Source organism: Neodiprion lecontei, chromosome 2 (genome assembly GCF_021901455.1).
Source record: "Neodiprion lecontei isolate iyNeoLeco1 chromosome 2, iyNeoLeco1.1, whole genome shotgun sequence".
Classification (NCBI taxonomy): Eukaryota; Metazoa; Arthropoda; class Insecta; order Hymenoptera; family Diprionidae; genus Neodiprion; species Neodiprion lecontei.
In genome coordinates, this window is record NC_060261.1 from 16,982,123 (window position 1) to 17,009,672 (window position 27,550).

The 27,550-nt window shown below is 38.5% G+C and overlaps 2 protein-coding genes and 1 long non-coding RNA gene across 5 annotated transcripts in view; 2 read left to right on the forward strand and 1 right to left on the reverse strand.

The window, feature by feature from the left end:
- Positions 1–23,819, forward strand: part of LOC124292852 — a 25,317-nt gene extending 1,498 nt beyond the window's left edge. Inside the window, exons 2-4 of the long non-coding RNA XR_006902791.1 lie at positions 3,880–3,894; positions 18,868–18,870; positions 23,809–23,819. This is a non-coding gene — a long non-coding RNA (uncharacterized LOC124292852). The remainder of the gene's footprint in view (positions 1–3,879; positions 3,895–18,867; positions 18,871–23,808) is intronic.
- LOC107221709 (flotillin-2) overlaps positions 1–27,550 on the forward strand; it is a 533,503-nt gene that overhangs the window by 258,361 nt on the left and 247,592 nt on the right. The window lies entirely within an intron of this gene.
- On the reverse strand, positions 956–27,402 carry LOC107227552 (juvenile hormone esterase-like). 3 transcript variants are annotated; one of them, XM_015657112.2, is made up of 7 exons: positions 9,474–10,079; positions 9,046–9,181; positions 8,389–8,731; positions 6,512–6,874; positions 5,712–5,875; positions 4,904–5,193; positions 956–4,839 (listed from the first exon to the last, which is right to left on the reverse strand). In XM_015657112.2, the coding sequence occupies exons 1-7, from the start codon at positions 9,671–9,673 to the stop codon at positions 4,602–4,604; spliced, it is 1,734 nt and encodes a 577-aa protein (XP_015512598.2). In that variant the 5' UTR covers positions 9,674–10,079; the 3' UTR covers positions 956–4,601. The 3 variants fall into 3 exon arrangements, with proteins under 3 accessions (XP_015512598.2, XP_046587083.1, XP_046587082.1); XM_046731127.1 differs by lacking the exons at positions 8,389–8,731; positions 9,046–9,181; positions 9,474–10,079 and adding exons at positions 25,829–26,171; positions 26,497–26,632; positions 26,928–27,371 and having other exon boundaries at positions 2,147–4,839; XM_046731126.1 differs by lacking the exons at positions 956–4,839; positions 4,904–5,193; positions 5,712–5,875; ... (2 more) ...; positions 9,046–9,181; positions 9,474–10,079 and adding exons at positions 21,545–22,279; positions 22,344–22,633; positions 23,154–23,317; ... (2 more) ...; positions 26,497–26,632; positions 26,928–27,402.

Genomic DNA, 27,550 nt, shown 5'->3' on the forward strand with positions numbered 1-27,550 from the left:
TTGACCAGCCTGAAAATCCAAAATAAATCTTTGTAATCCAGTCGAAATTTACATGACTTCGCTCGATGAAGAACATAAGACTGGAAATTTTTTTACTGGTTCATTGGCTAGCCTAGAAACATATCATGAAGTTTGTCAAAAAAATCAGGCCTGGAGTTTCGCGCGAAATTTTTGGTCTCGTTGAAAAAATTGGAGAAATGATTGTTCTACACGTTGGACGAGTTTCAAAGCATGTCATTGAAAATTCACAGAATTAATAGCGATAAACAAAACGATCGATGTCCGTGTTTATAGGTAATTTACAAGTAAACTACCAACGATACGTGATTTTTGTACGGGACTAATTTTACAGAGGGCAACATCACGGACAACTTTTGCATGAACCATTTTTTTTTTAAGACCAACGGAAAAAAATACGTGAAATTACAACTTTATCAATTTTCAAAAAAATGCGACGCGAAAATCCGAACCTCATTTTTTTGACAAACTTTATGACATGTTCCTAGGCATCTAATGAACCTGTAAAACAATTTCCGGCCTTAGCTACTTCGTCGAACGAAGACTTTCGAATTTCCGTACATTCTGTATTAAACATCAACTTAGTAAATTATGCATATATTGTGTCATGCCTTTCGTTTTTATTTATTGTTGCAAAATCGACAGTGAATCGAAGTTGGAAGCAAGTTTTCTCCTTCATTGTGAATTCACTTTATACGTGCTCAGTGTGTTTCCCAAATAAACAGGATTCACGTGCTAATTTGTAGCAGCTGTTGAACTCTGAGAAAATGAGTTCTAAACAAAAAATACAAATGAAATTTCTACGCGGTTGTGGTTATCTTGAGTCATATCCGACTTCGGAGCATTACATATATCATACATTGTGTTCATCAATGATCATGATAGGGTTATGCAGGAAAATAATTACGCAGTGCTTGCGAAAAAATATACATAGGTATACTGAATACTTTATTGCACATGATATACAACGCTAGATTTTACGCAGTGTGTTGTTTCTACGTACATTTGCGTATATCGATCACAAGTGATAGCATAAGACTTATTTATGTACCTAAACGGAAAAAAAGTTGCAGAGGTGAATCAACTACCTTTGTGTTCTTTCCTTTTCTCAATAGATGGTTTACATCAAGAGTAATATGCGAAATAACTTGATCATGGCAATTTCCAAAATATCATTTATTACCTCATGTTCTTTTTTTTTCTGTTTTGCGTCAAGTTATGAATTTTACCGGTTTCTGCAGTATCGAAAAATTAACACTTTGTTTACATAACTATTACTAGTAAAGCTGTAATCGAAATTAGATTCAAAATATTATCAACATCGTGAAAGTTCTGGTAATTAATATGTATCATTTGCACATTTCTTTTTTTTTTTTGAGCATCTTATGCAAAATAATTTTTCTTACAGGTGTTTACTGGTCAAATTTTATCAACACGAATTATTGTAGGTTTTACGTGATTGCAAAATATTTTTAGGATGACGTACAGGAAACTCGCTTTTTATACATGCCGATGTGCAATTTAATCACACGGCATGTATTTATACCGGTCTATACATATTATACAGCTATAAAACAAAAATCACGCAATCGGTAATTAACGTCTGTCACGTTGTAATTGAAAATGGTATTCGTTTCAAATGACAAGCAAACGAACAGTAAGAATCCAAAAGAGTCCAAAAAATACAATGTTGGTAAAGTACAGTATTTGTGTCGTTTTTTTTTCTTTTAATTTTTTTTCTGTTTTTTTATCTAATTGGAGGCCTTGAGATAAAAATGCATGCTATGTATTCATAGCATTCGGCAGCTTGCTATCCAAGTCTGAAATTTTACCAGCTCTAGTGCATGGAATAAGATTTTGAGATAATTTTGCTGACATTATTACCCTCCTTTTCATTATTGAAACCTTTTTTTTTGATAAATGTCCATTTAGAAAGTTACATATATGAATTTCAAATGCGGGCCTGGTTAAATGTAACGTGATTATAATATTTGAAAAAAAACGATATATGCAAATGTTTAACTACGTGCACTCCACGTTGAAGTGAAATTTTCCAAATTACCGCACCAGTTACGAAATTAATTTATGCGGTAGTCAGTTCAATTAATTTTCATCGCCTTCCTTCGCATTGCCAGTTAGTTTACATCCGGCCATCCACGGTTTTTTTTTTTTCTTTACCGAGGCATGTGTAAATCTTCCTCCAACGGAACGCCGTGCTGTTTATCATTATAATATAAAATCAGCCTTTCATGAGTTGTGGTAAATCGCTGTGTTCGTGACTGGAGGAATAGTTCTTGGTGATTTGTTAATTTTTTTGATTCTACGTCGAGAATCTGATAATTGAATGAAAATTTTATTCAAATTTAAATGCAGATGATTCAAGTTTTGATTCGGAATTAATTTAATTCTTTACACCGAGAAACTAATATTTCGCAAGAATATTTTCATAAAACCGAATGGGTTGTGCTGTGAGATTGCTAACAAAACAAGTTGTTCGATCATTTTATGGATTTGATTATTCATTTGCGTTTCGTTGCGCTACCATATACTTGGAGGCTTTATCATCGCTATAAATAAAATACCGGAGGATCGTAAAAGACGACACTCAAAATTGAATTTCAAACTATATCGAGAGAAACTGCGATATGGAACACAGTGTTGTAGTCAGAGTGAAAAAAGCGGGGCCCTTATACCGGAAGTAACGTAGAACGAAGCCGAAAATTTCGTCGTAAGTGAATATATCAATTTTTGGATGTTTGCCACCCCAACATTTTCCCAGTTCTTAATAATTCGAACGAATGCTTGACAAAACGGAACGGAGGAGGAAACAGAAATACGTGAAAGAAGATGAAGAAATTACAAAGTTGAAGTTCGTAATCTAACGATGCATTTTGAGAATGATTCGTCATTTTGCAACTGTTCAAATGTCTCAACTTCAGCAAACTGTAATACAGTATCAGTAAACTGATATTTTGCGAATTCAACCCCTTCAAAGTTATTCAACAGTTGCGAAACAGGTAATAATTTTCATTTCAACGTTACTCACTTCATCTTCGTGAGAAATGAATGTATAATGTGTAATTTACAATGCCACCACTGTTTTACATTAAATCGCAGTACTTCTGTAAGTTCTCAACCGCTGCAGATGGCAGGAAGTTGAAATTATTTGACAATAGTCTGAGTCTGAGTCTTAAGTCTGAGAATAATAAACGTGATATGGCGTATCAAGAAATTGATTTGGACATTTTTCGAGATTTGTTAAAAATTTTGGCAAAATGAAAAGAGCTAAATCGTGTGTTTTTTCTTTTCTTTTTGCAATCTGTTGACTCTAATATCTTTTACTGCCAGAGTCGATTTATAACTTTGTAATGTTTATTCTACTAACTGCGTAAGCGGGAACTCAGTAAATTCAACCAGATTCGATCTTCGAAATTGTAACTTTTGAAACAACGATTTCGGTGACTTGGGATAGTATGCAATCGTTTTCACTCGAAAATTACGTGAATGTAGCCTGTGTACATAAATTGCAATTTTCGAAATCGATGAGAATTTTGTCAAAAATTCAAAGGGACCAATCTTCAATTTCTTGAGATTTTTGAAATCAAAAAATTTTTCGTCTCAAAATAGGTTGCTAAGAGTTTGTTAGTTTGTTTTTTTTTTGTTTTTTTACTCACTCGTTTTTACCGGATTTACAAAAGATATATCGACCGCCGGAGGATCAAAAGCCGGAAAAACAAGATAAGATATCTCAATTTTTCGAATGTGAATTTGGAATTAACAATCATGGCGAATTGAGATTGCCCTCAATCGATTATTTACACAAAATTACGTAGACGTAGCATTTGTATGAATGGATTTGAGTGTTGTTCGAAATTCGTCAAAATCGGGGAAGGGCGGGGGGGGGGGGGGGGGGCGAAGAAGTCCAAGAGCTGATCTTTACTGTTTTTAAGATTATTGTAGCCAAACAAAATTGCTCTTTTTCACTTATTGAAGCCTTAAAGGGTCCACATGAGAGTCGCGAGGGTTTAAATTCCCGAACCCGTGTGAATTTTATACATATGTATATAAAATATACATATAATATATAGTTGTCTTTGTGCGTGTGTGTTATATATTTTAATTTCTAAGATAATTCCTTGAAGATATTGATTGAATATTTTTGTGAACGATACACAAGAACTTGACGTTACTGATTTTCTATGCTGAGAAATCCTTCAGCTGGGCCCGAAATCGATACTTTTTATTGATTGTGATACGTATAAGCAAATAGTGAGCTGTTGAGATCTCGTCACAGAAACAAAACAAATAGATACTGGAATTATGAAAAAAAGTTCACTACCAGATATCGATGCTTCGATTCATACCGCTCAAACATGCTTGCAAATTTGATCCGTATGAACAGATTTTCTTAGCTTATGAATCTAATAACTTGATAAACACTCAATGCATGACTGTCTCGTGAGGAAGTCTAATGAAAGTATTGATGTATTACCAACTCAGTTCCTTAGAAGAAAGAAACACGTATTAGGAACTTATAATTATGATAAACGAAATACCTTGTACATTTGCAAGCGCAAAATCGGTTATATGAGCTTTGAGCAGATAAGTTGAGGGGCCAAGGTTCCGGCCGAGGTGTTCCTCAAGGTAGCTGCAGACGCTTCGGCATGGACCAAATTCGCCCAAAACTCCATGCGCTCTTTAAAAAGAGAGTACTCCATCGACAGTGTAACTTCAGACTGGTTGCCTATTCGTAGATAATTGTCCATCGTCGTGTATTCAGTGTATGTGACATTTTCCTCAGAAGCCAAGACCGTTGGTGTCCTGAAAAGTCAGGGCATCGTTAGCTTTGAATTTGATACGATATTCCGAATTCTGAACAACTCACCCATTGATCGCGAATGATGTCCAGAGTTGCACCATGTTGTCCACCATTTCGAAATCAGTGTTGGTCAAATTATCACCTCCCAGGATCGACCTCAGTGGAAAGAGGTAGATGACATCGTCGGTGTGCATAACGGCGTCGGGTATTCCCGCAGCGAGGCTGTAGGTCCCTCGATAATTGAACAAGTAAAAGTACTGGGGATTCACAGCCAGAGGAAGCTGCTGTTGGAGTCCGTCCAAGGTTGGATAGATGAAGTTAGCGTCGCCAACAAGACGAATTAGGTTCGTGAGCAGCTGACGGCAAATCATATAGTCAGATATAGTCAATAGTGTCATTTTAGTGACTGGCGGGATTGGGGGGCTGACCACTCCATCGTTTTGTTGTTTGTACACCGGATTCCAAGAATATACGATATCATACGATCTCAAAGAATTATGGGTAGATTTCGGACGAATGCGAAAGATTTCATAGGATTCCATGAATTTCAGGGATTTCGTGTAATTGAAATTTCAGACCTCAAATGATTTCATAAGATTTCACGTGTCATGTAGATACACCAGATTTCAAGGATCGTGAACCTTTTGGGCGATATAGACTTTTTCATAACCATGATTTTTCACAGGAAAACATCGCTACTTTTGATCTCTAACACGATTAATTAATTCGCCTGAAAATTACACCACTGCAGAAAATATCGTTTGTGTTGCCATAACTACAGCGGTTGGAAAATTTCAAATTCCTATTCGCACCGGCTTGGAATCTAAAAGCGCGTGACGAAAAGACAAATTTTGAGGGTTAAGATCTCACCCACCTCAGTCGAGTTTGTTGTAAAATCGTCGTTGAAATAAAAGTTCTTCACAGCCTTGACCCAAGCGGCTCCTGAGTCTGTCTGATAATTCCAGATCAACATCTCGGGCAGCACAAGATCGAAGTTATCCAAAAAGTCATAAAACTTTTCATCGTCGCTATACAACGCTGTTCAAGCAGGCAAAAACGAAATGAATTTCAATTCAAAGTACATTAAGAAAAATTTAATTCAGTAAGCAACGTATCTACACTACCGAGACCTTAATATCACTTCATCGTTGCATCAACATCAAACTATCTTGACCCTAGAACGATGATCTCATTTTATTTTCACCTATTGGACTAACGGGGGTCGAAAACGCCGCAATCTTGTGAACTCTATCTCTCGGGTACATCATATCATTAAGGGTCCTATAGTCTCATTTTCTTCGTTTTTTAATAAAGAATCACGCGGTCCAAAAAAATTTTTGCTCAAGTTCCAAAAAAGTGATCAAAAATCAGTTGGAAAGGTGAAAAAAGGGTAAGCTGTTCTCTTGCGACTAGAAATGTAAATCCATGTGTGGTGTTTTTTCACACCCCGTTAGCGTTCCAGGGTTAAAAATAACAAGGATGGATAGTACGAGTAACTGTATCATGAAAGAACGGTAATACCTAATAGCTATTATGATTACGGTAGCGAAATTAAAGTCATTATGAGCTGCATGGTAAATACAGCTAGAAATTTTTTTAATAATAAAAATGTCGTCACTTCAAAATTTCAGTACTTGCAATTGGACTAGCATCTTTGAAATATCGAGTACGTACCTCCGGTCATCAAGATCCCTTCGTCTCGGACGATTCCTGTCATCCAAGGCAAATCGCAGAATTCGCCCGTCGCAAACAAGTTCGTAGGACTATCGGTGAGCACCGCGCCTTCGATGTCTGGCTCGTCAGTCGGGCCCCACACAAAAAGTGGGACCGACTCCCACACGTAGAATTGTGAGGCTGAGGCGACGATATCCGAAGCATTCACGGTTCGCAAACACTCGATCAAGGCACTCGAGGTGTCGTTGTCACAGTCAACGTAGCCACCGAGCTGAAAAGCACGGCTTGCGTATCCTGCACTGGGCAAATGGGCCCAAGTCGACAGAGCCGATCCACTCTGTGTTATGTATCTGTGGAATAGTCCTGTGGATCGAAATGATTCGTGTCGTGAAGGTCCGTTCTGTAGTGATAAGGTTTATCTGCTCCTCTTGTTCGAAAAGAAATTGCCGCGGTTTTAATGTGGGAAAAATAACAGATCTACAATGGACCAAAGTTAAATACAATCGAGCCGCTAGAGCCGAATCCTCCCACAGACCAGTCACAGCGGAATTTTCAATGATTGCGTTAATTTAGAACAAAAATTTTCCTTCGCGAATCGTTAGGAAGGTGGGGGTCATCTCTACTAATAAACTGGATTTTTGGGAATCCATCCATCTACCTTCAATCGCCATCTTGAATTTACATGTAGATTCTCTTAGTTGTTAAGTTACTCGTTCATTCTCAACTTTACGCCAGTAATGGTACAAACCAATCTTGAAGCGATTTCTATTTTCTTCAACTTGGGCAATTACCATTTTTTTCGTAAGATTGATATTTCTCGATTTAGGCCTGCAGGAGTGGGGACGGGATTTAATGGTCTTATTATCTCGTTTATCATTGACTTTTACGTATGAACGACGATGAACAAACTCATAGGGATTTGATCATCGTTTATGCATGAAAGTTGACAATAAACGTGACGACGCAATAATTAGATTTCACCTCCACTTTTTTCGGTTATAATTCTAAAAATAGTTATCCTAGAAATAAAAAACACCACCCAAGTTGTAGGGAATTTTATTCCCTACAAGTTGGTTTCTTATTGTTCGTGCGTAAAAGTAAACAATAGACAGGATCAGACGATAATTGAATTTATCATCTCCTTCCCCCCTCCGCCACCCATTACCAAACGATTTGTGAAGGAAAATAATGTCCCAAATTGATGCACTTTCAGCGCTTATTCCAGTTCATAGTGACCGGACTATTGTCACTGAGGCATCGTCAACACGTGAGACCAGTAATTGGTGAAATTATTATTCAAACGTAAGAAACAGGGATAATTTTGGCCATTTCCACTTACACAAGTCTCGTGCGTTGTTGTAAAGTTTGAGACAGTAATTTGCAGGTTGATACATAGCTTTGTATGTCATGAAATATCTTACTTTTAATTGACGAACATTCGAGATCGTGATTTGTACTGACTCTTGAATGTCCGTCATTGCCAGTAAGTTAATTATAAATTACCGAATAGAGTTCTTCCATAATGACTAACAATATGACCGCCGACTTTGGCACGTGTGTGAAAATATTTCAGGTGACGTACTCTGTAATGGTTACCGGTCAAGAAAACTACACAAATGTGACACTATTTTATTGTTCTCCTTTTTTTTCATCATAAGTCAAATTCACGTCGCACTTGAAAATGATGAGTCGGCCAACATATCGATATTAGAAATAGAATGATTAGTCTGTTTTCCTTTTAGCCATATTGAATTAGCCATTTCGAATTTCGAAAGAAGGAGGGGATGTTTCCGATGTATTCAAACAGCCTAACAAGAGACTTGTTGAGCTTAAAAGTCTTGATCTGAATCAAGACAGTGAAGTAAACCTGTTTTCACCTTCCGCCGCTTTCGAGAGTGACAAAACATGAACGGAAGCGCTTCCAGCACTTTGTCCAAAAAGTGTGACTTGATCAGGATCACCGCCAAAGTATTCGATGTTGTTTTGCACCCACTTGAGAGCCAGGATCTGGTCCTTCAGCCCCCAATTCCCAGCCGCCACTTCGTTGCCAGTACTCAGAAATCCTAAAGCCCCGATCCGATAGTTCGGCAGGGCGAGCACGATACCAGAATCCAAAAGGTAGTCTGGCGAAAAAGTGGCAGAGCTTGAACTGCCGAGTACAAAAGCTCCTCCATGGATGAAAATCATTACCGGAAGCAGAGTGCTTGTGTTTACCGGAAGCCGCGAAGATTTCAGGTCATGAGAGATTAAAAATGTTGGCTTGAAAATGCAGTGCGAAATCAAATAATTGTTTGTGGATGCAGAATATTGAAATATCAGTTTTATGGCTTGCTTGCAGTGGCAGATACCTTTCATATATTCGTTTGGTAATCAATTTAACTAGTGTTCTTTTCTTGTTTGTTCTAGGTGAGTGCAGTTCCGTTCTTTGATGTACTTGTAATTGTAATTGTATCAGTCGAATCAGTCGAGCATCTTCGAACCTCTCAAATCACGCCATAAAGTGATATTGATTTTAGAATTTTGTGTCTATCAACCTGTGGCGTGTAAACGTTGAGGTACAGACAATCTTCGCTGCCCAATTTGCTACCAAATGCCTGGGGACATTCGTTTCCATCTGCAGTGGCATTTAGAGTCCCGTTCCAAGCTCCGGCTGCCACGGGGTTCGCGAATCTGACGTGAGAAATCAAATCGAGAATCTAATTAAAAACAGGGAAAACACTGAAATGTAACGCTTCTGTGCGAAACGTTTCAAAGTCCGTCCAATGAAATGGCGTCATCGGCAACTCAATTACATGTTCATCTAATCGACTTGCGACACAACCCAAAATTCATGTCGTACCACGTATGTAGTATCGTATTCAATGACCGCCGTTAAACTTCTCTTCTCAGATAATCTACACCCAACTTTTAACATCGTTTGTTTCATTCGTACATAATTTACGAATATGCTCTTTCGGCAAACCTGAGATTTCCAATCGGTGGCTGGCCGTACGGAATCCCGAGGAAAGCGGAAATGCTCCGATTGTTTCTAGTGGTGATAGTCGTGCCCAGCAGGTTACCCTGAAGAATCGTCACTTCAGGCTCACCATAACTTGTACCGAAAAATAATAAACTTGACAAGATTGTAAAGAGGACACATTTCACCGTCACTCGCAACACCATCGTGAAAAATGTCTGCTGTCTCGCAGTTGAGCAAATTTCCAACTGCCGTTTTTCTTTGCTTGGCTTGTGTGCCGTGTCGCGCAACGAAATGAGTGTAAAATCCACAAAGATTGAGCTGCGGTCAAGTGTTATCTTCTTTAATTGTCGTATCCAAGTGACAAAGGCCAAATTTTCGCATGGATATAAGTTATACTGACACTGTATCCAAAGTGACCGTCATGGAACTAACCAGAAGTAATGAATGTTCTTGAAGCATTTTTACTGCTTGAAGAATATGTCTGCTTCGCAATAAATGGAACCATTGTTCGTCGGTCGACCTCTCTCTGATATTCCTCAAATTTTTCTGTAGGTCACTTATTCAATGTAAAAACAAAACACCGTATTTATATTTAATACTAATCGGTGTCGATCGACACTTTAGAAAATAAGTATAATATCTGCTCAAGACTCTGACCAATTGATACTAGTTTAACCTATCTATTATCTAATCCCCAATTCCAATTTATTGCACACGACATCGAATCTTCAATCGCGACAAAAGGTTGTAAATGGCATGAAATTTTGTCACGAAACAATTGGGTGCCTTCTACTCTACGGTTTCGAGCTGTTTTATATGCAGCCATTCTCGAAACAATCGTGATCAAAGGTTTTACCACGAGAAACCGGCAAGTTACCCACGAGTTTTGGGATCAAATTTGGTAGGCGTTTAGTGAGGAGTGGTGCCAAGTCAACTGCAAAATATTAGCTTCAGAAATGCAGACGTTACTGTGATATTGCGGTCGGAACGTTGCAGAATCTCTTGGATACCCTGAGACTTCTTGTTCAAGTCTCGGGCTGCATTGAATTTTTTCCCCTTCTTCTATCGCAATTCACTTCGGACGTATTTACAATCGACATTTTTTGCACGTACGCTACTTTTGCACCGAATCAAATGGATCTCGTTTGCTTAAATACTCGCTATAATCAAAAACATATGCCATAATAACCTGCTTCATCAATTACAAACACGAGTACTTGCTGCATATTTGACGTTAGTACACGGGTAATTCCCAAGTTACTTTTGTATAATAATGCAACTTCGGCAGAATAATAACAATTCTCTACCTGCGGAGTCCGAGTCGGTTTGGAAAAAATCGTGAATACCCTGCGCCAACGGAATCGAAGAAAAAGAAATACAACTGTGCCGAACATGAAGCAGCATTCATTCAATGCTTCTGGTGCCGACAGTACAAAAGTTTTGATTGCTTTTACAACGATTACCATCCGAAACATTGTACTCGTCAACAAGCATGAAAATCAAGAATCAGCGCGGATGATAGTCCGACGCGCTCGCTGCTCGTCTATTTGCTAAGATATTTTATTTCGCCAAATTTTAAGGTACGCAAGCGATTGCGAAAGGTTCCAACCGCAATATCTCAAGAACGGCTGCGTTCTAAAGCTAATATTTCACAGTTTACTTAGTACCATTTCCCACCAAACGCTTACCAAATTTCAGCACTAAATTCATGGGTAACTTGCCGCTTTCTCCTCGTCAGCATGCTTTATAATTTGCCTAGTGCAGATACTCATGGTTTGCTCCAATTTCCCCTGGAATGAGGGATTGTTCTTTTTGTAGTTGCTTCGGTACAGTAACGTAAATCGCTTAGCGTTGCCTTCCGTACAGCATGATGATTCAGTAACCAATTTTTAAATAACACGACGTTTTGAGCTGCACAGTTTGCGTCAGGTGTTGTATGCTCATCATATCGTGCAGACACAGTTGAAATTTTTTGTATGCTTTGAAGCGATGGGCAGCCCAAGTCCAGCAAATTGATGATTTGTACTTTGGGAACAATTTTAAGCAGCCAATCTCTCTTTTCTACTCCTTTCACGTACGCCTTGTGAGCTTTGCACAGCTCGTATTGTCCATTCTACTTTCTCGAATGGTATATTTGCACAGCTCCAAGGCAAACCGTGAAAATTACGTTGGAACCAAGAATTTTAGCTTTTGTATTTAACGTGTAGACAATCCCATTCGTAAGGTGGCTTGAATAGAAACGTTGATGGTGATGTTTTCAAGGAGAGTGAAATCCAACTGTGGATGGAGGGTGTGGTTAGGCTAAAATGAACGGCTCAGTTATTGTCAAGTATATATGTATTTATTTTTGACTTTACAAATCTCACCTCGGGCTTCGCGTTGCTCCAAGGAGTTATCGTCGACTGACCGATCGGTGGGTATGCGTGGAAAAACCCGGCCTAGGTTGAACGTAAGTTAACCAGATGTTTTGTGGCCGGATCGAAGGAAAGTTCGAAGGGTTTTTTGATCCATAACAAATCTGGCGCGCAAATGTACGGGCTGGCGTCACTAAACAACTTTTCTCCCCCTCTCGAAACGACTTGCGTTCTTGTTGGTCTTGCTCTTACGACTTGTTTGGAAAGCCAAAATGACATATCAAAGTTTTTTAAGCTGAGTGGAAATTTTCACAGTCCAAACGTGTTTCGATGTAGTGGGAAGTAAAGGACATTCGTGTAATTCCCAATTGTGGAAACTTATCGAAGTAGGCGGATCTTTCTCAATGAACTTGAGCACGTTAACTTTTCTCTGATCCGTGAGTTCCAAATCCGGCACAAGGCATTCCACTGCGTTGCTCACAATTTTGAATTCCTCCACTTGACTGCAGAATTGTGTTGACATCAGTTTTTGATCTTGTCAAATTAACTCGTGTTTGGCATTCACAACGATCTTGCGATAATTGCGGTAATTTTCAGCGAAACCCAATAGCATACTGAACGGTATCAATACGTCTCAAAATTAACTAGGTCTCTGTCTTGATCCACTAACCCAAGTTGAACGTGATATATGGTTTTGATGGTGATTGGAAGGTAAACGACGTGCGACGGCTCTTCCACGATCTTATATCCTGATGGGATAGTTGGAAAAAACTCGTGAATAGTGTGTACTTTACGTCCATTGCCGTAGGCACCCGTGGTGATGCTGCATTCAACTCGCACCGTGTTGACCTTGAGTACAGTTACAGGTATGTACGTCTGATTCGTGAGTTCCATTAGTCTCCAGTGTAATAATGTACTGGGTCCAGATTGTACGTTGCCCTACAATTTTGCCGAGAGTTTTAAAAAATGTCAGTAAACAGAAAAACATCAGTTTGCAAGTACAAGTCTGAATACTTCCCCAACGTTTTAAGATTGAAAGTTTGCCAATCTTGACATGCGTGTGGTTGTTCAATTTTGAATAAAATTTTTCTTAAGTTGGTGAATGTACACTTGGGGATAATGAATCTGAGACAGCTAATTTTTTACACTAGACAGTTGTGTTGGCAACACAGAGAAACCTACAGCGCCATAGTGGGCTGAACGCGAAACAAACTGAATCTCAATAAACATAACATAACCCATGACCGTCGGATCTAACCTTAGAATAGTGCGGCGATAATGACTTATTAGATTGACACGTTATTTTCGACGATTCGACGTTATGTTTATTGAGTTGAGTTTGTTTCGCGGTCGGCTGACTGTGTTGCCAACATAACTGTCTAGTGTAAAGAATTAGCCGTCTCAGATTCATTGTCCCCAAGTGTACGTCCTCGAGCTTCTTCCAATTGTCACGAGCGCCGCACATTTACCCAAAATTGTAATATATTACCGATCATATCATTTTTCATTATTATTATCTTTAGAGACAGGGAAGCATAGTTTAGTTAGTCTATACAAAATATTTTATTATAATCAGTTCGTGGTATAGCCAAGCGCAACGGCGTAGTTGGACAGCCAGCAACGTCAGCGTCTTCGCGCCCGCCAGATCCCGGGTGTAATCAACACCGGGATGAGGCGAGCGCGAAATCACGCGCTTCGAGGATGACCGTTGCGAGGCGAGCCTTTGTTCGAAATTGCAAAGTCAGCGAAAAGCTCGCTCGCCGCCCGACGTTCCAAGGGGTGTCGGACGAGCGAGCGAAGACAGTCCCGTTAGAGACAGGATCAAACCAACATCAACGGAAACAGGCTCCTTCAAAGCTGTCGAGTATAGAGTTATAAGTCTTGGGTCTCTGACGATTAGAGAGAGCATTCCTTTAAATCTACACGCGGTCATCCAAACGTCTCGCGTCGCGACGTTAGTCTTCGAAGTTAGACTTTAAGTGTAAGAAGTTGTGCCACGAACTTAATCAAGTTGTGTAGTTTTAATCGAATGTGAGTGTGAAAGTGTGAGCCGTTCTGCGAATTGAGAGCTGAACCACCGAAGAGTAAGTGCGAGAGAGAGAGAGAGAGTAACCATTAAGATAAGGAATATTGTAAGCTTCCCCGTCTCCCATTTCTCTTGCTATCTTTTCTTTTCATTAAACATTTTGATTCTATACAAAACATTCCTAAATTAATATCGAAATCCTCCAATCCATTTCACACGGAACGCCCTGTAAAGGACGTTCACCTCCGAATCCACCAAAAATTAAATATAAACCTCTGAGAGATCAAGAGGGTTGAAGTCGTCGCGTGCGAGACCGCTCCGCACGTGACACAATCATCCATGTACTCATATGAAAAAACACCTTTCTTGGTTACTAACTGAAATTTATTCGAGCTAATGCAAAATTTATGTATAGTTGTTTTTTGATTATTATTCAGATACGTTGTTAATTTTTCAAGGCTGCTGATCATGAAATGGAACGAATCTATAAATCGCAATTTTACGTCCGTCCCTTGAACGAATTTTGTGAACGAAATATACTTTTCTTTTTTAACGGGCAGAAGCTGAACAGTACTCTCAAAAATGTGGCCAATGCTTTAATTAAAAAATTCGAATTGTAACCTAACAGATTGTGGAATATCACTGGAACACTATGTGAGTTTTGATAATTTAGATTACAGCCTTGATGTGCAGCACCGCGCTACTTTCCTGTGAAATGTAAGTAATCACGGTGTTTCACGTCTTCGAGCGTGAACGGTTTTTTGCGAAGATGACATACTGTTGTTGAATGAAATTCGTTAATTTGATTCAAGATTTGGATTTATCCAAGCTTTTGTACGCAGATTCCATGATATTGATATTGATTTCAAACATTTTTCGGATTCTATCTTTAGCTTGCTTACTTCTCACGTGCGCGTGACAAGTTGAAACTTGAATGATCGTTAAATGTGATGAAAATCTTTTTTTATCGGGCGAGCTGTACGTATGTGGGTCTTGAACTAGCTTATCATGTTTTGCATTCCATAGCTCAACTCCGCAGGTCTTGAGGTTTGAACTTTGTGCTTGACTAGTTGATAACACACCACAGCTTCCAGGTTGACGAAAACAATTCTTCAAACTATTAATTGTAGAATATCACGAGGTTGGTATTACACTGGACTTTGGCTTCCCAAACAGTGCTTGGAGAAGGAACGTTATGTGAGAGTATAATGCGGGGTGGTTGATATCACACCAGCATCCGGTTTGGCAAAAACAATTCTCACAACCATTATGTGTGAATTTTTGGATGGTTGGCACTGAAAGCCGCTCAAGGTTAAGCAGAACATTCCTGAGATTGGTAGGCTGATGAAACAGAATGGTTTGGGTCTCCGCTACACGTCGACCGTCGGTAAGGGAGGATGACAGCGGGATTGTTGGTAAAGCAGCGTGATTTTGACGATACAATGATACAGTTTGATCGATACAAATTGCTGGTAAGGCAGCGTGATTTCAGCTTTGGTAGATAAAATTGTTGGTAAGACAGCGTGATTTTGACCTTCAGGTCGATACTGCAGGTGTCAATCGCTGTGACGTCATCGCGCAAAAGGATTTGAGTCTTGGGAAGATGTCGGTAAGTGTCCGTAGTAAGAATCTATGTCCGGAATCGGCCTTGCTGTACTATTGAGTGGATAGATTTTCTGATGATTTTACTGTTTAAACTTTTCAACATTATAACTTGTTTTTCTAAGCACTGCTGCTATCATTAGTGTTTGATCATACTTTGTAAGCAAAAATTTACTAAAAGAAACATTACATGAAAATTATACATGGTACATATTTTTTATTATTATATTTCGTTTCAAGACCATCAAATCTATTATAATTACACATATTACTAAAAAGGAGGAATTGTAATGGTTTCTGCAGTATCGTAAAATTACGTTTACATTGCTATTATTAGTAAAGCTATAATCAAAATTGAAATCAGAATATTATCAACATCATGAAAGTTCTAGTAATTGATATTGTTATAAAGGGTGAAATCATCAATCACCCGTGTTATCGTCTTTCTAATGATCTAGTAATCATCTTAAACTGTAAGCTTTCATGTGTCATAAAATGAACAGGGTTGCTGCGTCAACAAATATTATTATAAAAACAGTCAGTCTCCAGACTTTAAAAAGAGAACTTCGTGTCAAAATATATCCACTTTCTTTCTCAAATAATCCTCGTTTCGTGAGACTTCTTTGGCTCGGCGTACGCTTAATTCTCACAGAGAACCCATTGATTCTCTCAGTCCATTCGTACTTTTCCCCGTTGTTACAATATATATAATTTTTCATCATTTTTATCGCGCATATTATGCACAATAATTCTTCTTACAAGTGTTCATTTATAAAATTTTGCCGAAACGAATCATTCTCGGTTTCACCTGATCACAAAATCTTTTTAGGATAACGTACAGGAAACTCGCCTTTTATACATGCTGATGTGCAATTTAATCACATGTATTTATACTGGTCAATAGATATTCATACGGCTATAAAAAAAATCACGCAATCGATAATCAATGTCTATGTACGTTACTTGGAGGCTTTATCATCGCAATGACTAAAATACCGCTGGATCATAAAAGATGTCACTCAAAATTAAAAACTGAACTATATCAACAGAGACTGTGATACGGAACACAGTGCCGTAGCCAGGGTGGGGAAAGCGGGGCCCTTATACCGGAAGTAACGAATTACATGAAAGAAAATAGAAATTATGAGGTTGAAGTTCGCAATGTAAAGATGCTCTTTCAGAATAATTCTTCATTCTGAAACTTTTCAAATGTCTGACCTTTAGTAAACTGTAATACAGCATCAACAAACTTATATTTTGTGAATTCAACTCCTTCATAGTTGTTCAGCCGTTGCGAAACAGGTGATAATTTTCATTTCAATATTTCGTTACAGCAACGTTACTAACTTCATCTTCATGAGAAATGAATGTATAATGTATAATTTACAATGTTAGGGGTCGTCCACATATTACGTCACACCTTTTTCCACGATATTTTAACCCTCCCTCTCCCCTGTCACACTTGGTCACATTCAAATGAACCCCCCTACAAATATTATGTCACATTATACAATCACCCCCCCCCCCCTTGTCCTATTTTTTTTTTAGTCGATATGCCAACTGTAAAGTACAGTTCATTAAAAATTCGTATTTGTTTTTCGATTAGTTTATTCTATAAATTATTGCAACAATTATTATATAATTTAATAACACTTATAAAGCTCATTTTATATCAACTATCTTTTTCTAAAATTTAAATCACAAATAAACGTTCTGTAACAAAAAAAAGACGATTATGATTCTTGTGATGTCCACGGATTTGATGCCCAATCGGTAATTGACTCAATGACAGGAAATCCTATATTATCAGTTTTTTCGGTAGGTATACTGGATGTCTGTACCTTAACATCATCAGTATTGAGCCATTCAGCATCTAAATCTCCATTCTGCAAAATAATGATCACAAGGCTTGTTATAATTAGTTTTATTTTGTTATTTTAGATATTAGTAATAAGTAATAACTGGTTACATACATCGCTTTGAATAATACACATAAGTTCTCGAGCTTATTGAGCTGCGACTCGAACTGGTCGAATTTTTTTTACATAATTTGTACATAGAGTTTGATAGAACTCTTTGCAATGTTTCACAGCTGATTTTATTGAAGCATGATACAAACCACATTTTACAAAGCATCTTCCGTTAAGTTGTGATTTAATAGACGGGCAGTATAAATCATATGGTATCATTTTCATTTCTCTCGGTTCAGGATGCTTTTTAAATGCTAATCGAACTAAGAGGGGAGCAAATGTTTTGGTTTCAATGCTAGTTTCTGGTATGCACAAAACTGAGTCTTGATGAATAGGATAAGGTGGTACTGAAAATTTTTCAGGCAAAATGTCTGATAGATTACTTCGTTTAGGCCCACAGCAATCTATAGAGTCACATTTTACGATTTGCAGAACATATTGCGCTTCTCGCACATGCTGATAATACCATTTAGCATCTGGTAACTCTACAGATTCATAATCATGAGGTTCATTGTACTCAGCAACTACTGGATAATTGTCGATAATCATGGAACTCCAAATATCTGCTAAGATTTTTCCCGCATGTCCAAATTTTTTTTTTTTTTCCAACTCGAGATCAACAGTTTCATTTTGATTATTGAGGTGAGTCCCAAAACGATCATAGGGTAGAAGAAGACCAGCAAGTTCATTGCTAAGAGGAGCCATTCTACGTTCAACTCTATTATACGCACTTCTCCCAGGTGCATTCGTAGCAATGAATAGAGCATCTAAATTTAACTCTTTAAAATTATTTATTGCATTAGCTATGACGCGTGAATAACGAGGGTTTTCGTCATGACCACTGTCTACTGTAAGAATTAAAATTGGTTTAATAAGCCCTTCTGGTGTCTTCGTAATAATTTGAAAATCAGGTAAATCAAGAAGACGTTTCAAATCACTAGCGTGACTTTCAGGTAACGATGAACTGTGTTTCCCACTTCGTATGGCTACAGAAGTGGGTCCAGAGTAACTTACAGCATCAGGTCTTCCTTCACCGTTGGTTTGTATAATAATTCCAGCATAGACCGAAGGAACTAATTTATGTCGCTCGGCGACTACCCAATCGTGATCAGGAAGAGTAACACGATACTCAACATGCATAAGTATCGGAGCCTGCTTTTTAGCCGCAGTGATACCAAGTGGAACACGGGCTTTATCGTCTTGTGATATGAAACACACTTGTTGCAGTCCCAATAATGATGCTATTGTTTCTAAATCACGGATACTGCTAAATCAGAAGTTCGTGTCATCATGCTTACGATGTTGATCAGCTTGAGAGCGACAAAGTTTTACCGGCACAGTTGTAATGTGACGTCTACCTTCCGTAGTATTAGAACGACGAAGTAATAAACGTAAATAGACACCACTCCGACTTGCATTGAAACCGTCTTTTTTCAGTTCCTCAGTGAGTTGCGTTAATCCCTTACAGCTTCTAATAAGATTAGTTCTTCTGCGGTCATCAACAGCTCCTCCGAAAATTGCTATGTCTGCAATAGCTGTCAATAATTCTGGCTGCTCATCTTCGAGTCGAGGTTTACCTGGCTTTTCTTTGATTTTTAACTCCTTGGCAATTTCTGGAATCTTTTCACAAATTTCACGAAGTTTTTGCTTTTTTTCTTGTCGATGTTTTTTTTGTCTTACTGCAGCGTTTTGTCTTTTTTTGTCATCTTGTGCTTTAGTAATATCAGATATTTGTCGTTCAAGATGAGAAATATTTTCTTTATTCAGTTCTTGAGCCGGAGTTTGTCGAGAGAGTTCAGGATTATCACAACCCGGTTTGTCGTTATTTTCACTGTCGACATCTCTGTTAGATGTTCAGGTAATCATCAAAGATTTACTAGCTACTATTGGACTTGTACTTGGCAACTGAAGATCATTTTCAATTCCTTTAATATGTAGATTCTTAGCGTTTGAGGGAGGTGTAAGAAATTTTATTAACGGCGAGTTCAACTTTTTTTTTATAGCTTATCTTTTCAAAAAACTAATTTCTTCGTTAACAATTGTTACGAAATTGTCGCCGTTTTTCTTCTCCCTACATTTCATACTTGTCCAAACTGAGTTTGTTTCTGTTTGAATGAATAGTTTACACTTGTCGGGATATGTCATTTTGACAGCATTAAAAAGTCGCTGATAAAGGTCTCCTCGATCACCATTCATTTTTCTGTATATATATTAAAATAAAATATAAAGTAGCATTGAAAGAATTGTAAAATTTGCAGTTAACCTTAAATTTCATTCGAAAAACAAATTTTATCAGAATTTATAAATTAAAAAAAACTTTAAATAAAAAAAATGATTTACAAAAATTAAAAATAAGGTATGTTCATTTTCAGAAACTTGAACATATATACACAATTTGAAGGTGTTCACATCAATACACCAAAACCAATTATCATAACACCATAAGCATATATATCAAGTTGAGCATAAAAACCTACCGTTCCATAGTTTTGTACTATAACCAATTGATCTTTAATGACCCTATCAATGATTTATTTGATTGGTTATTGCCAATTGTTGATTATTGATTACGTCGTGCATTTACTTGTTCCAAAAATACTTGCTGAGTTCTGAACAGCCCCTTGACTCACGCTGCTAAAAGTGGTTCGCAAAATGTCCCTTGATTCTGCCGCCAATCTCCACCACCAGTGGCGCTAGTAGTTGTCTGACAAGCATGCGTGTGGTCAGCGAGGGCAGCGAGCGTGTCAGAAGTCTACTAGCGCCACGTAGAGGAACTAAAAAACGGGCACAAAACGCGTACGATTTTTTAGTACACGAGCAAAAGTGAGTGTCAGAGGGCTGGTTCTAAAGTGTCTCATGATAATAGAATAGCGCTGCAACTATCGGCACAAAGCATAAGTAAATATTAAATACTACTTACCTCGCGTCGATAAATACTACAAACAATTTTTTTTTTTAATTTATAACTTTGAAGTGTGATGTCGTACTTGGGGAAACCCCTAGGCCCCCCATGTCACAGTTAGTAACGTTTTGTCCAGACCCCCCACCCCTAGTGCGTGACGTAATATGTGGACGACCCCTTACTACTATTTTATATTGAATTGCAGTACGTCTGCTGTAAGTTCTAAACCGTTGCAGATTGCAGAAAGGTGAAATTATGAGCAAACGTGTTTGTTTTTTTTTTTTTCTTTTGGTTTGAGAATAATAACCGCGATATGACGTATCAAGAAATTGGTTTTAACATTTTCCGAGATCTGTTCAAGATTGTGGCAAAATGAAAAGAGCTAAGTCGTGTATTTTTTCTTTTCTTTCTGCAATCTGTTGAGTCTAATATCTTTTTCTGTCCGAGTCGATTTATAACTTAATATTATTTTTTCTATTAACTGCAAAAACGGGAACTGAGTAAATGCAATCAGATTTACATTCGATCAACAGCAGAGAATATTCGACAAGGCTTGGACATTATTGAACGTAACTTTTGAACGATTCCGGTTACTTAGAATAATGTGAATTCGTTTCCACTCGCAAAATGACGTAAACGTAGCTTATGTACATAAATTGCACTGTTCAAAATCGATGCGACTTTTGCCGAAAATACAAAGGAACTAGTCTCCGATTTCTTATGATTTTTGAAACTAAGAAATTTTCCGTTTCAAAATTGGTCGCTGAGAATTTTTTTTTTTTTACAAATTGGCTTCTAACGAATTCGAAAAAGACATATCGACTATCGGAGGATCAAAAGCTGGAAAAACAAAACTAGTTTTCTCCATTTTTTGGATATGACTTTGAAGTGAACAATCATAGTGACTTAAGATTACGCTCAATTGATTATTCACACAAAATAACGTCGACATAGCATTTGCATGAATGGATTTGAGTGTTGTTGGAATTCGTCAAAATCGGTGGGTAAAGAAATCCAAAGAGTTGATCTTCACTTTTTTTTGAGGTTATTGTATACAAAAGAATTTTCCGACTGACGACTAATTTTTTGTAGGAGCCTTTTTTCACTAATTTAACCCTCAAAGGATCCATATCGAACTCACGAAGTGTTAAAGTCCCGAACCCATGTAAATTTTGTGTGTGTGTGTGCGCGCGTGTGTTATATTTTAATTTCTAAAATGATTCTCTGGAGATATTAAATGTATATTTTTACGAATGACACATAAGAATTTGACGTTACTTATTTTCTAGACATTAAAAAACCCTTCAACGTGGCCCGAAATCGGTACTTTTCATTAATTGTATCACGAGATAGCCTTCCGTCAAGCATTTACGAGATACGTATCAGCAAACAGTGAACTATTGAGGTCTCGTTACAAAAACAAAATGAATAGATACTGGAATTATGTAGAGACATTCACAACCAGATATCGATGCTTCGTTTCATACCGCTCGAAAATACTTGCATATTTAGTACGTATGAAGAGTTTCTCGTAGGTTATAAATCTAAGGATTTGACAAACACTCAATGCATGACTGTTTCGTGATAAAATCAAATGGAAGCATCAACTTAATGCAAACCTTGTTCCTTACAACAATGAAACACGTTCCAGGAACTTATAACTAAACACGATCGTTGATAAACGAAGTGCTTTATACACTAGCGATCGCAAACTCGCCTATATGAGCTTTGAGCAAATAAATAAAAGAACCAAGATCCCGGTCGAGGTATTCGTCAAGGTAGCTGTAGATGCTTCGGCATGAACCAAACTAGCCCAAAACTCCATGCGCTCTTTAAAAAGAGAGTACTCCATCGACAGTGTAACTTCAGACTGGTTGCCTATTCGTAGATAATTGTCCATCGTCGAGTATTCAGTCCATGTGACGTTTTCTTCAGAAGCCAAAACCGTTGGTGTCCTGAAATGTCAGGGCATCGTCAGCTTTGAATTCGATACGATATTTCGAATTCTGAACAACTCACCCATTGATCGCGAATGATGTCCAGAGTTGCACCATGTTGTCCACCATTTCGAAATCAGTGTCGGTCAAATTATTACCTCCCAGGATCGACCTCAGTGGAAAGAGGTAGATGACATCGTCGGTGTGCACGACGGCGTCGGGTACTGCCGCATCGAGGCTGTAGGTACCTCGATAATTGAACAAGTAAAAATACTGGGGATTCACAGCCAGAGGAAGCTGCTGTTGGAGTCCGTCCAAGGTTGGATAGATGAAGATAGCGTCGCCAACAAGACGAGTTAGGTTCGTGAGCAGCTGACGGCAAATCATATAGTCAGATATAGTCAATAGTGTCATTTTAGTGACTGGCGGGATTGGGGGGCTGACCACTCCATCGTTTTGTTGTTTGTACACAGGATTCCGAGAATATACGATATCACATGATCTCAAAGAATTATGGGTAGATTTCGGACGAATGAGAAAGATTTCATAGGCTTCCAGGAATTTCAGGAATTTCGTGTAATTGAAATTTCAGAGACCTCAAATGATTTCATAAGATTTCACGTGTCGTGTAGATACACCAGATTTCAAGAATCGTGAACCTTTTGGGCGAGATAGACTTTTTCATAACGATGATTTTTCACAGGAAAACATCGCTACTTTTGATCTCTAACACGATTAATTCATTCGCCTGAAAATTACACCCTTGCAGAGAATATCGTTTGTATTACCACAGCTACAGCGATTGGAAAATTTCAAATTCCAATTCGTACCGGCTTGGAATCTGAAGGCGCGTGACCGAATGACAAAATTTGAGGGTTAAGATTTTACCCACCTCAGATGAGTTTGTTGTAAAATCGTCGTTGAAATAAAACGTCTTCACAGCCTTGACCCAAGCGGCTCCTGAATCTGTCTGATAATTCCAGGTCAACATCTCGGGCAGCACAAGATCGAAGTTATCCAAAAAGTCATAAAACATTTCATCGTCGCTATAGAACGCTGTTCAAACAGGCAAAAACGAAATGAATTTCAATTCAAAGTACATTAAGAAAAATTTAATTCAGTAAACAACCTATCATCACTACAGAGACCTTAATATCACTTCATCGTTGCATCAACATCAAACTATCTTGACCCTAGAACGGTGAACTCATTTTATTTTCACCTATTCGACTAACGGGGGTCGAAAACGCCGCAATCTTGTGAACTCTATCTCTCGGGTACATCATACCATTAAGGGTCCTATAGTCTCATTTTGTTCGGTTTTTAATGAAGAATCTCGTGTTCCAAAAGACTTTTTGCGTAAGTTCCAAAAAGTGGTCCAAACATCAGTTAAAATGCCGAAAAAGGGGTAAGCTGTTCTCTTGCGGCGGAAAATTTAAATTCGCGTGCGGTGTTCCCCCCTCCCCCCGTTGCCGTTCTAGGGTTGAAAATAACGAGGATGGATAGTACGAGTAACTGTATCAGAAAAGAACGGTAGTACGTAATAGCCATTCTAATTACAGTAACAAAATTAAAGTCGCTATGAGTTGTATGATAATCACAACTAAGAATTTTTCGATAATAAAAATTGTCATCAGTTTAAAATTTCGGTACTTGTAATTGGGTAGTGTCTTTGAAATATCGAGTACGTACTTCCGGTCATCAAGATCCCTTCGTCTCGGACGATTCCTGTCATCCAAGGCAAATCGCAGAATTCACCCTTCGCAAACAAGTTCGTAGGACTGTCGGTGAGCACCGCGCCTTCTATGTCTGGTTCGTCAGTCGGGCCCCACACAACAACTGGGACCGACTCCCACACGTAGAATTGTGAGGCTGAGGCGACGATATCCGAGGCATTCACGGTCCGCAAACACTCGATCAAGGCACTCGAGGTGTCGTTGTCACAGCCAACGTAGCCACCGAGCTGAAAAGCACGACTTGCGTATCCTGCTCTGGGCAAATGGGCCCAAGTCGACAGAGCCGATCCACTCTGTGTTATGTATCTGTGAAACAGTCCTGTGGATCGAAAAGATTCGTGTCGTTAAGATCCGTTCTGTAGTGATGAGGCTTATCTGCTCTTCTTGTTCGAAAAGAAATTGACGCTGCATTAAAGTGGAAAAATAACAGATCTACAGTGGATCGAAGTTAAATACTATGGAGCCACTAGAGCTGAATCTTCCTACAGATCCGTCACTGCTGAATTTTGAATGATGGCGGTAATTTAGAAAAAAAATTTTCCTTCGCGCATCGTTAGAAAGGTAGGGGTCATCTGTAGTAAAAAACTGGATTTTTGGGAGTCCATCCCTCTACCTTCAATCGCCATCTTGAATTTACATGTGGATTTTCTTAGTTGTTAAGTTACTCGTTCATTCTCAACTTCACGCTAGAAATGGTAGAAACCAATCTTGAAGCAATATCTATTTTCTACAACTTGGGCAATTACCATTTTTCCGTAAGATTGACATTTCTCGATTTAGGCCTGCAGGAGTGGGGACGGGACTTAATGGTCTCATTATCTCGTTTATCATTGACTTTTACGTATGAACGATGATGAACAAACTTAGAGGGATTTGATCATCGTTTATGCATGACAGTTGACAATAAATGTGACGCCGCAACAATTAGATTTCATCTCCACTTTTTTCGGTTATAAATATAAAAATAGTTATCCTAGAAATAAAAATAACCACCCAAGTTGTAGGGAATTTTATTTCCTACAAGTTGGTTTCTTATTGTTCGTGCGTAAAAGTAAACAATAGACAGAATAAGACGATAATTGAATTTAACATCTCCCTCCCCCCTCCGCCACCCATCGCCAAACGATTTGTGAAGGAAAATATTGTTCCAAATTGATGCACTTTCAGCGCTTATTTCAGTTCAAAGTGAACGGACTATTGTCACTGAGGCATCGTCAACACGTGAGACCAGTAATTGGTGAAATTATTATTTAAACGTAAGAAACAGGGATAATTTTGGCCATTTCCACTTACATAAGTCTCGTGCGTTGTTGTAAAGTTTGAGACAGTAATTTGCAGGTTGATACATAGCTTTGTATGTCGTGAAATACTTTACTTTTAATTGACGAACATTCGAGATCGTGATTTGTACAGACTCTTGAATGTCCGTCATTGCCAGTAAGTTAATTATAAATTATCGAATAGAGTTCTTCCATAATGACTAACAATATGACCGCCGACTTTGGCACGTGTGTGAAAATATTCCAGGTGACGTACTCTGTAATGGTTTCCGGTGAAGAAAACTACACAAATGTGACGCCATTTTATTGTTCTTCTTTTTTTTCATCAGAAGTCAAATTCACGTCGCACTTGAAAATGATGAGTCGGCCAACATATCGATATTAGAAATAGAATGATTCGTCTGTTTTCCTTTTCGCCATATTGAATTAGCCATTTCGAATTTCGAAAGAAGGAGGGGATGTTTCCGATGTATTCAAAGAGCCTAACAAGAGATTTGTTGAGCTTAAGACTCTTGATTTGAATCAAGACAGTAAAGTAAACCTGTTTTCACCTTCCGCCGCTTTCGAGAGTGACAAGAGATGAACGGAAGCGCTTCCAGCACTTTGTCCAAAAAGTGTGACTTGATCAGGATCACCGCCAAAGTATTCGATGTTGTTTTGCACCCACTTGAGAGCCAGGATTTGGTCCTTCAGCCCCCAATTCCCAGCCGCCACTTCGTTGCCAGTACTCAGAAATCCTAAAGCCCCGATCCGATAGTTCGGCAGGGCGAGCACGATATCAGAATCCAAAAGGTAGTCTGGCGAGAAAGTGGCAGAGCTTGAACTGCCGTGTAAAAAAGCTCCTCCATGGATCCAAACCATCACTGGAAGCAGAGTGCTTGTGTTCACCGGAAGCTGTGAAGATTTGAGGTCATAAGTTAAAAATATTGGCTTGAAAATGCAGTGCGAAATCAATTAATTCTTAGTGGATGCAGAATATTGAAATATCAGTTTCATAGCTCCCTTGCAGTGGAAGATAACTTTCATATATTCGTTTGGTAATCAATCTAACTAGTGTTTTTTTCTTGTTTTTTCTAGGTGAGTGCAGTTCCGTTCGTTGATGTAGTTCAAAATGACTCGTGAGTATTGTAATTGTATCAGTCGAATTAGTCAAGCACTTTCGATTCGCTCAAACCACACTATGAAGTGATATTGATTTTAGAATTTTGTGTCTATCAACCTGTGGCGTGTAAACGTTGAGGTACAGACAATCCTCGCTGCCTGATATGCTGCCTAACGCCTGGGGACATACGCTTCCATCTCTAGTGGCATTCAGAGTCCCGTTCCAAGCTCCGGCTGCCACGGGGTTCGCGAATCTGACATAAGCAAAAAAATTGAGATTCTAATTAAAAAAAAAAGGAAAAAAACTGAAATGGAACGCTTTCGCACGATACGTTTCAAAGTCCATCCAATGAAATGGCGTCATCGGCAACTCAATTACATGTTTATCTTATCGACTTGCGACACAACCCAAAATTCATGTCGTACCACGTATGTAGTATCGTATTCAATGACCGCCGTTAAACTTCTCCTCTCAGATAATCCACACCCAACTTTTAACATCGTTTGTTTCATTCGTACATAATTTACGAATATGCTCTTTCGGCAAACCTGAGATTTCCAATCGGTGGCTGGCCATACGGAATCCCGAGGAAAGCGGAAATGCTTCGATTGTTTCTGGTGGTCATAGTCGTGCCCAGCAGGTTACCCTGAAGAATCGTAACTTCTGGCTCACCATAACTTGTACCGAAAAATAATAAACTTGACAAGATTGTAAAGAGGACACATTTCACCGTCACTTGCAGCACCATCGTGAAAAATGTTCGCTGTCCCGCAGTTGATCAAATTTCCAACTGCCCTTATTTTTGGTTCGGATTATATGCGACGTCGATCAACAAGATAAGTGTGAAATCTATAATTAATCATTAGACTGCAGTAAAATATTATCTTTCCTAATCTTTAATCCAAATGACAGAGGTCAGATTTTCACACGTATCTAACTTGTATTCACACTGTATTCAAAGTGGCCGTGATGGAAAAGGCAAGAAGTAATGAATCTTTTTGAAACACTTTAGAAGATAAGTATAATATCTGCTCAAGACTCTGACCAATCGGTAGTACTTTAACATATCGATTATCTCATCCCTAATCGCAATCTATTGCAGACCGTATCGAATCTTCAATCGCGTCAAAAGATGATAAATGGCATGAAATCTTATCTCCAAACAACTGGC

Excerpts from the sequence above, each read along its gene's own strand:
- LOC107227552 (XM_015657112.2), bottom strand. The coding sequence starts at position 9,673 with ATGGTGTTGCGAGTGACGGTGAAATGTGTCCTCTTTACAATCTTGTCA. Across the intron at positions 5,876-6,511 it reads AGGGATCTTGATGACCGGAG|CGTTGTATAGCGACGATGAA; the intron begins GTACGTACTCGA and ends CTGCTTGAACAG. Across the intron at positions 5,194-5,711 it reads TTACAACAAACTCGACTGAG|CTGCTCACGAACCTAATTCG; the intron begins GTGGGTGAGATC and ends ATTTGCCGTCAG.